General features: G+C 33.8%; 1 protein-coding gene across 1 annotated transcript; it reads right to left on the bottom strand.

The window, feature by feature from the left end:
- Window positions 1-2,517: 2,517 nt before the first annotated feature.
- LOC132268787 (phosphoribosylformylglycinamidine cyclo-ligase, chloroplastic-like) lies at window positions 2,518-9,858 on the bottom strand. The gene is made up of 9 exons (XM_059769627.1): window positions 9,384-9,858; window positions 6,236-6,589; window positions 4,720-4,814; window positions 4,546-4,647; window positions 4,371-4,430; window positions 3,684-3,856; window positions 3,419-3,521; window positions 3,157-3,315; window positions 2,518-2,923 (listed from the first exon to the last, which is right to left on the bottom strand). The coding sequence occupies exons 2-9, from the start codon at window positions 6,573-6,575 to the stop codon at window positions 2,753-2,755; spliced, it is 1,203 nt and encodes a 400-aa protein (XP_059625610.1). The 5' UTR covers window positions 6,576-6,589; window positions 9,384-9,858; the 3' UTR covers window positions 2,518-2,752.
- Window positions 9,859-10,360: the final 502 nt, after the last annotated feature.

The raw sequence follows: 10,360 nt of genomic DNA, 5'->3' as shown, positions 1-10,360 counted from the left end.
TTGGACAAAGACAACTTGTGATAATTTTAATCTCTTAAAACGTTAAAAAGACAAAATTACCCTTCAACATTTAATTCATTTTTATGGTAAAATATCCTAACTCATAAAAAGTCAAATTTATTCTTATATATATACACTATTGCCCATATATATATATATAAGAACGAAAAAAGAGAGCATCGGCATCCCCACCACTACCAACAACCATCACCCGTAATCACCACCACTACAACCATCACCCGCCATCGCAAAGTATGGATATAGTGGTGGTGGTGGTGTTAGTGCTTGTTGGAACAAGTTGTGGTGGGTGTGGTGGCTGTTGGTTTGGGTAGGGTATTTTGGTCATAGTATGAGTAGGGTGTTTTGGTCAATAAAAAAAAATTGTATTGGATAAATTGGTAATTAAATATGTCTAAGAGTAATAATGTTAATTCACCGTGTTAAGACTATTAGAATGTCTTTATTAACTTTATCAAATTTGGAAATTGTCATCCTTAAAAAATGATCCAACTTATATATAGTTATCATTGTATCAAACCTCTATCTTTGTAATTAATCCTAATAATAATATATGTATATATCCTACACTTTTTACTTTGTTCTTATCATTGTATGCTAGGTAGTACAGTATCAAAACTATTTAGAATTATAAAAAAATAAAATTCTAATTAGATATATCCACAAGTCAAAAGGGTATTGATGCAACCCATTTGAGTTTGAAACAATATGAATAATTCCATTGCTTTATCCTTTCATTTAACTTTAAACAATAGCCAGATTGTCATTAAACTTTATCCTTAATTCTAACGAGCATCATACACCTTCCTTCCCACATCAAAGTTAGATACGGTATATTTTTGTCATATTTTCCGTATAAGTATAAGATGCCTTACTGTATGATGTTGTCAATATTGTTAAGTATTTATTTTTAAGAATATTTCTAGCGACTCTTTTATGTAAAATATACATTACCACATATGATTTGTAATTTTTTTTATAAAACAACAGAACCGCTAGAACTAAAAATAAATAATTTAAATTTTTTGTGTAAATATATTATGACACATTATATTTACACAAAAAATATATATATACACAACGCTTGAAGATGCTTTAAGTTTTTTTTATTAGACAAGTTTCACCCATATCAATCCTATTACATGTACAGAATTTAAATCCTAAATTTACACAATAAAAGAATTAGTACACTGAACATGGTTCGTTCCTACCAACCAAATGTGTACCAAATTTATTCCTCATATATGCCATCAATGATTTGCGTGATATATTTTTTTTTGCTTTTCCTGCATCTTTAGCATATCCATGTGCGACTCCTCTAAATGAATCTAGTTCTTTAATTGGTCCCGTGATTCGTTATGCTTGGTGCATAATTGCTCTCAAAATTAGTGGAGGTTCCACTTAGGATTATCAATAAGCTTGGATTTAGTAAAACTAACCTTTAGTAAAGAAGAGGTGGAACAAATATTTTCTATCGTGAGATCACTTTTTTTTTAATATATATTTCATTTATGACGGAAATCGGTTATTTAACCCAAAAAGAAAAGACACACGTACATGTTTCTCGTTTGGCCCAATATCATTTTTTGACTTTATATTCATCTGTAACATATAATTGAGTCATTAGTCCAAGGCTTACCAAACCAAAAATATATATAATTGATTACCAAAATATATATAATTTCTTAATGAAGAGTGAATTAAAAAATAAAAAAACATTGTACACCAGCTTTTAAGCAATCAAATAATTATTAAAAAAAAAATAGAGTAGTTTAGAAGGATATATAAATAAATAAACTCTATGTTTAGTTCAGTTTTTGAAAAAAAATATTTAAGAATTCAAAAACAAAATTGAGATAACTATTAAAAATAGTTATCTGAAATTATTTTTTTAAAACTTAGTTTCTAAAAAACTGTAAAATAAAAAGGGCAAAAAAATTATATTTCAAAAAACTAAACTAAGCAAATTTTTTAAATTTTTTTCGTATTCTAGTTAACCTGCCCTTGTTTTTAAGGGAAAAAAAAAATGGCACTAACAGCCTATTGTTTGATATAAAGGGATCTTGTTTCTCTCTTCCATATTTCTATCCCAATCTGTATCTCTATTTATGCATCAACGACAATAGTGCATTCAAATAGGATCAACTTAGGCCGATAGAGCTCAAAAACAAGAGATATCCCTTTCACACCTTGAGAAAACCAGGGAAAAAGGAAAAGCATGAACTGTGATCATGATTTAGTCGGTATGCCACTGGAAAGTCATAGGAGAAGAGCTCTCGCCACCATCCCAGATAAAAAGAGGCCCTCAGTTAGAGAGAGAGACATGAAGAACATCCACGGTAACTATAGCAGGCACAGATTGATAAATGGTTTTTGGTGAATTCGTGAAACAATACAGCATCATGGACAGAGTAAAAGAAAGGGGTGACCGTGATTCAGGCGAGGAGGGAACTGGTTATCAAAGGAATTATAATCACAGAGTTGTTGTAGCCGCGTAGCTGGGAGAAAAATAAAATAGAGATGATTCCAAACTTTTTTAAAAGTGATTTCAGTAATTCTACATGTCAAGCATTTGTAGCTTGCAAACCAACAACCAGATACCTTCAATACTATGAAAACTTAATTGCACGCTAAAATTAAACCCAAAAAAAAGTTACCCGAAGAAAACATATGGCCGCAATAATTTATACCTCGTCTCATCAAACAGATAGTACAAAAACACCATGACAGCATTTCAGCGAAAGCTCACTCCCTCCCCAGCTACAACCTCCCCTATTCGGTATGCTATGTTTGCCCCACGTCCGTCCCCAAGTATTCTAAGAGCCGTCTCCTGGCTAACAACAAGAACCATCCCAATACCCATATTAAAGGTCCGCCTCATTTCAGAATCCTCAATTCTTCCCATCTGAAAAAACAATAATCATGACAAGTTAAAAAAACAAACAGGCAATTTTAGTTTGTCTTCATTTAACCACATAAAATGATGTCCACATTCCCCTCTTATGACAGGATTCGGGCATTAATAGTCTAATAAGCTTCTAAAAACACGTCGATTAGTTGGGTACTATATCTCCTTGAAAAACTCTTCAAGGAATCCCCCTAATCCAAAATAAGGTTACCACTGAGAAAGATTCTTACCTCTTGTATCCATTTAAACACAGGAGGTATTACCCAAGAGTCTTTATAAATGACAGCTCCAAGGCCTTCTGGAAACACCCTAGGGATATTATCTGTAAAACCACCACCTGTGATATGGGATATCCCTTTCACACCTCCCTTGCTAATTAGGTCCAGAACCTTTTCACCAAATCAAATGTGATGAGATTCTTCCACGTTTAGCAACAAACAAATGAATAACATACAGCATAATAATGTGGTCAAATAGGTGAAAAAAAGAGACCTGCTTAACATATATAACAGTTGGCGCCATCAGAGCTTCACCTAACGTAACAGTTTCACCAGGAAGTTGGTCCTTCAGGGAAAGGCCACTTTGAGCTAGAACCCTAGTTATCAATCAAGGTACGTGCTATAGTATATTAGTACGAGAGGCATCTGAAGAAACCAACCATTGAATATTATTTTGAACATAAGGTTTTATTAATAATGACTTTAACAGAGATAAAAATAAAAATAAAAGCTAAGATTTTCTCAGAGAAACAGCAAACCTCCTAACAAGAGAGAAACCATTGGAATGAACTCCACTTGATGGCAGACCAACTAGGACATCCCCAACCCTAATGTTTTTCCCATCAATAACTGAATCCTTTTTTACAATGCCAACCGCAAAACCACTAAGATCATATTCGCCATCTGCATAGAAATCAGGCATCTCTGCAGTCTAAAAGACAAATAAAATCCACTAAGCAAAACTAAGGGAGTTATAGTTTATTCGAAAGTTACCTGATTTTATTAAATTTTCCTCTAGAACGAAAGATGGAGGGAGGAAAAATAAAGGAGCACATATCCACAGTTTCAAGAAAAATGGTGTGCAGTAACTTGCCCAATTACCAACAAACTACTACGGCGTAAAATAGAACAAATGCAAAACAAAATGCCCCCCTGCCCCCACCAAAAAAAAAAAAACAAATACACACAAAATAAATAAAAAAAAGAACACAGTGCATAAACTTCTTCAATGTCAAATATCCAAAGGGATTATATGAATTGGATGTTTACATATATTTTGTGTGACCAATAGTTAGGTGGTTCCACCACCTCATATTGTATGACTCTTCTTATGATATAATATTTCATCTTTCCTTTTCTTCATAGCCAACATTGCACAGCACATCAATTTGACTTTACTCATCCCCATACATATGTGAAAGCACTATAAAGCTACTAAAATATACCTCTCCACCTAAAAGAGCGCAGTCGGATTCTTGGCAGCCATCAACAATTCCTTTTATAACCTGATTGAGAGAGAGAGAGAAGAGAGAGAGAAAAAAAAAAAAAAAAAAAAGCAATCATACATGAATCACTGTACAATGCATGGAACCAAGGCAAAACAGTAGCAAATTATTGCACCTTTTCAGCAAGGTCAACATCAAGGTGGCTTGTAGCAAAGTAATCAAGGAAAAATAAGGGCTTTGCTCCAGATGTAACAATGTCATTGACACTCATTGCGACCTGGACTAAAAGCGCATTAGAAGGACCAATATTAGTTGCAAAATGCAGATCAGTATACGCTTTAAATCTCACCAAATCAATACCAATAGTATCATGAATTCCAGTTTCAAAGGCAAGCTTAAGTTTAGTTCCCACACCATCTGTACCAGCCACAAGATAGGAATCCCCTGTTCAAGAGGAGGTAGTGGTAAGACTAAATAGAACAAATCCTATAAGAAAACAACCTAAATAAAATTTACATTCTCTAATTAACAAGGAAACCAAATCTTTAAAATCATTTATGGGAATACGTAAACACATATAAAAGAGAGAGAAGAAACAACAAATGATGACAAAGATAAGCAACAATGGTCATCCCTTTTCAGCTCGTATGACAGACAGCTAGCACATGAAGGAGGGTCAACACGGTCAATCTACATTGCCCATGCCAAAATTGACCAGAACGAATTTCTCATCATAAACTGGTGTATTAAATGAGAGTTGCACACCAGAGGATGTAAAATTATAATTGTGTGTTGGAGAATTTTGGATAGGATGCCAAATGCCCGAGCATGTAAAAAGGCCCAAGGGAAAAAGGGGCCGGTCATAGAAGGATATGAAGCTATGATATAAATACCATGAGATCCTATTAGCAACAATTTTTGTAACTTTGAACAGACCAACCAAAGTGATAGGCAAGCTTGCCAAATTATTAGTTTCTTATCTTGTGACCAACAGACTGCAAAAGAAGGCGACCCCATCCATATGGGATAAAGGCAAGGATGATGATAACGATGAGATTGCAAATGAAGGTCGTCATTGTAAATAGTAGAACATACACAAGGCCCCTCATTAAGGATCATAATGACATTGATGAAAAACAGATTGATTACAATAGCTCCATAACCTAAATATTAGATCTAGTATCAGTCATGTAACAAATTCAAAAACGTATATACAAAGAGATGAGATAGAAATTCAATACAAGTTAACAAAAACCAGTATGACTTTGTAGCCATGTCGGCATAGTAGCATCTTAGCACCTGCAAGACAAAGTCAGCCGTTTCAATCAATAATGGGCCTTCTTCACCAACAAGGGATGCTCTTTTAATTTATGCTTATGCTTACATGAGTGAGTTACAGTATAATGAAGCCATATTTTATAAGAATCAAACATGACAATTGAAGAACCAAAGTAGGTGAAATTCACAAAACCTAGGTATTTTTAAAGATTTCAAGTAGGATGCGCCACTCCAGAACAATTTTGTTATATACTTTCTCCAAAAGAGTTTATGGCGTTTCAAAATGAATTAAATCCATGTTCAGAAATTTGATAACCTCCAATTAACATAAACAAACAAAAAAAATGACAAAGTAGGTGAAATTCACAAAACCTTGGTATTTTTTAAAGATTTCAAGGAGGACGCACCACTCCAGAACAATTTTGTTATATACTTTCTCCAAAAGAGTTTATGGCATTTCCAAATTAATTATATTAATGTTCAGAATTTTGATAACCTCCAATTAACATTAAAAAATAAATAAATAAATAATAATAATAAAGGACAACATCAACGGCAGACAAGAAGAGAGTAACAAAAAACTGTACCAAGTGGGAAAAGCCCTCCAAAACCTCCAATACCAGGTGCCATCTTAGCAATTCTCCTCACAAGCTCTGATCCAGCATCTATATCAACACCAGCATCCTTATACGTAAGACTTTCACCCTGATTGCTTCTTGACATTGAGACTATCAGGTCACGCTTCAAAAAATTTCTAGCTCCTGTTTCTCTAAAAGAAACTGACAATGGTGGAAGTCTCTTTGGAAAGCAATCAATCTTGGGTCTCCAGTTGTATGCTTGAGAGACGAATAAATTCTGACAAGAGGACCTAATTGAAGCAGCAACACATCCTGATAATTCTGATTTTCCTCCAAAGGCAGTAGTCATTGTGTGAAGGAGAACTTATAAAAAATAAAAATGAAAAAAAAAACAGTAAGGTGTTGAGTATTGGTTTATGAAACCTTGTGAAGACTAAAGAGTTATAATTACAATAATCTATTCACAGTCAAGTGCTAATTTATGTTACTGCATATATAATACATATTATAGAATTCATTTTTAGGTGAATAAACTACACAACAACAAAAAACACATTCTTGCTAGCATTATTGTTATTCCTGTGGCAGAAGGGTTTTAATTAAAATTATGGAGGGGAAATAAAATGGTTACAAAAAATTAATATCAATGGCAATTTATCAAACATTTGGAGGCCATTGGAAGAAAAAAAAAATTACAGCAGCACACTAAACAAACGATGATGACAAGAAGCACAATGGTAGTATTACATTAAGATTGACTAACTGATAGCTGATGAGTGTCAATCACCACCTAGAGGGGAGAGTGAGCTTTAGTTGACACAGAGAATATGAAGAAGCAGCAAAAGTAGCTGCTGTGCTGCGGTTCTCCAACTCTATAATCTTTGGTACTTCTAAGATACAGAATTTATTGTCTGAATAAGTGGATGGCAACAAAACGGGTTTTTTGCGGCGGGGCGGGTGGGTTCACCTGTCCGGTTAGCGTTTTATAGTTTATAATTAATCCCCAATTCCATCCCCGCACAAATATAGTTCACAGCCTCGACTAAGCATCGTGAACAAAAGAGCTGGTTTTTCAAATATAAATATGTGTAGTTAGAAACCCTAGATGAGATATAGATGGAACGACAGAGAGTGACAAGCCTAGGGTGGAGAATGCTGCACAGGGACAAGACTAGAGAGTGACCTTACCTTCGTTGAAGGCTGTTGCCGAGAAAGATTGAACTGTCGTCAGATGACTGGAAGGGGAGACTGTTTGTGTTGACAGCGGTGAGAGAAGTCTGAAACACTGATGAATAAAGCGATGTATATTTATATAGGAATATTAAGAAATGCTAAAAAAATAATAATAATAACTTAATAAGGGTATTTTTAGCATTTTATTTTAACTTGAAAACTTGAAACAAAATAAAGTGTTTTGTGGTAAAATATTTTGCATAATAATTGAAAGTATGTTTGGTAACGTTCATTTGTTTTAAGATTTTTAAAAGCAAAAATATGAAAACATGTTTGATAAAATAGTGTTGCAAGTTAGAAAAATATAATGATTAGTTTTAAAATGTCATTTTAGAGTTTTCAAATATATATATATACATATATTATTCATCACTACAGTACCAAGGCGACAGTGTGAAAACATACAAAAACACCAAATTGATGTTTTGATTTTTCGTCACTATTTACAAAACATTTTGGTAATGTGCTACAAAACCATTTTTTCCACTATTCTTCACTCATACCGTACCCCCGACCAGGGCCAGCCCTGAGATTCCAAATATTTTGAGAGGCTCTACGCGAATTTTCAAATGTGAGGCCCTTGAGTTTCACACGCGCAAAAAAGAATTATAAGAGTGTGAAATTTTAACACGATGTTTTCAAATTCTATAGCTAATATAATTGTGCCCCTGTGCATTGTGCATAAGACACCTAACTAATAACTATAAATTTATCACCACCAACAAATAATTGTGCGCCTATACAGTGTGCATAAGACAACTAACTAATAAGTTATAATCTATCACCACCAATAAATAATTGCAGTGTGCTTAAGACAACTAACTAATCACTATAAATTTTTATCACCACCAATAAATAATTGTGCGCATGCGCAGTGTGCATAAGACAGCTAACTAATAACAATAAATTTATCAATTAAAGAGTGCGAAATTTTCACAGGCACAAAATAAAAAATGAAGAAAACAGTTTACTAGAGCTTCTTTTACATTCATTGTTTATATGATGATTACAGAGGAAAAAATATGTGGAGATGAGGTGACTATATATTATATACATATATGTAGGAGGCTGAACTTGTAGTACTGAAGAAGTAGTGGGACTTTTAGGTTATATGTGGCATCCACTATCATATATAGTTTTGTCTTTCACTCTTTATATTAACTACACTACACTTTGTGTGTGTTTTTTTTGGGAGCCAATTACCCACAGCAATTGATTGATCAGTGCTACAGAAGACCTGTGCCAATTAATAGAAAAAACCATTAACTTTTGTTTTGTTAAAGCCTGCTCTTGATTTCCATGTGTTTGTACATTCTGATGGCAAGTGCTTAGAAAGTATTATTAACTGAAATTCTAGCTGAGCCAACTTCAAATAACATCAATAATGGTGGTATGTAACTTCATATAAAAATAAAATAAAAAACACTTAATTTGGCACTTTTAAGTATGAGCATAATTTAGAGATCGAAAAAGTTCATTATTACCTCAACGCACTAGTAGAAGGGATCCTTAATTTTCGTGGGATTGAATGTGAAAATGCAAAAAATTATGAGGAAAAGGGGTATGGTTGCTGCTGTTGTGAGATTGGAGTTGTGAGATTGGAGAGAAGGAAAAAAAAAAAAAAAAGTACCTGCCATAGATTATGGACTCGATCGCCATGAAAGACGCATGTAGAAAGGCACACATTTATTAAAATACTAAGAGAACCATAATATATTCATTCAGCTTTTGATAGCCATCACACACACAGTGACACACACACAAAACCCTAGCTACTTTTCACTATTGGAACAAAGGTAAAGGCCCAAATCAAACAAACCAAAGTTAGAACAAATCAAATGATGAGATGAACGAAAGAAAGAAACATATATAAAAGATCGATTCATGCAAAAGGAGATAGGAGAGAGAGAGACGATGAACATACCTTGTCACCTGAGGCGATAGCGGAGGCTGCGCCCTGCGGAGTGTCGAAGCAGATTGTGTCGTCCGAAACTTGCCCTAACTTATTTTTATTTTTAATTTTTTGCATCCCCTATGGGCCTCAAATTTTGAGGCCCTCTAAAATCTGAGGCCCAAGGCGACCGCCTTGGTCGCCTTGGGCCAGGGCCGGCCGCCGGGGAGGGTGGGTTCACCTGTCCGGTTAGTGTTTTATCGTTTATAATTAATCCCCAATTCCACCCCGCACAAATATAGTTCACAGCCTCGACTAAGCATCGTGAACAAAAGAGCTGGTTTTTCAATTATAAATACATGTGTAGTTAGAAACCCTAGATGAGATATAGATAGAACGATAGAGAGAACATAGCTGGTTTTCGTTGAAAGCTGCTGCCGAAAAAGATTGAAACTGTCGTCGGACGGCTGGAAAGGGAGACTGTTTGTGTTGACGGCGAGAAGTCTGAAACACTGATGAATAAAGCCATGCATAATTTAATTGGTTACTTTTTTTTTTTCTTTTTTTTTTATGCCACTTGTTTATATACTATACATAAATAATCAATAAGAAACATTCAGTGTAACAAATCGATATAAATATCATTATTCATAATTTATATTATTATTATTAAGGGTATTAAAGCCCCCACCCCTAATAATCAATCAGAAACATTCAGTGTAACAAATATATACATAATACTACGTAATAATAATAATAATAATTAAGGCCCAACCCCCGCGCAAATTTCGCCACCTCTTTCCCACCCAACTTTTTTTTCCTTACTTTTTTTTTTTTTTTTTTTTTTTTTAAGGCTATGTGAAAAAAAAAAAAAAAAAAAAAAAAGGGATTTTTTAACATGCATTTATATAATATAAAAATTTATACAAAAAAAAAAATTAATTATGCATACCAAAACTTGTAAAATGATGGATTATTAAATTCAAATATATAATTGTTTATATTTATTT

The sequence above is a fragment of the Cornus florida genome, unplaced genomic scaffold (genome assembly GCF_030987335.1).
Source record: "Cornus florida cultivar Cherokee Brave unplaced genomic scaffold, ASM3098733v1 CherokeeBrave_3.0.0_Hap2_Chr08, whole genome shotgun sequence".
Classification (NCBI taxonomy): Eukaryota; Viridiplantae; Streptophyta; class Magnoliopsida; order Cornales; family Cornaceae; genus Cornus; species Cornus florida.
This window is presented reverse-complemented; position numbering and strand designations above follow the sequence as displayed.

Excerpts from the sequence above, each read along its gene's own strand:
- LOC132268787 (XM_059769627.1), bottom strand. The coding sequence starts at position 6,575 with ATGACTACTGCCTTTGGAGGAAAATCAGAATTATCAGGATGTGTTGCT. Across the intron at positions 4,648-4,719 it reads ATACTATTGGTATTGATTTG|GTCGCAATGAGTGTCAATGA; the intron begins GTGAGATTTAAA and ends CTTTTAGTCCAG. Across the intron at positions 2,924-3,156 it reads TGTTTAAATGGATACAAGAG|ATGGGAAGAATTGAGGATTC; the intron begins GTAAGAATCTTT and ends TTGTTTTTTCAG.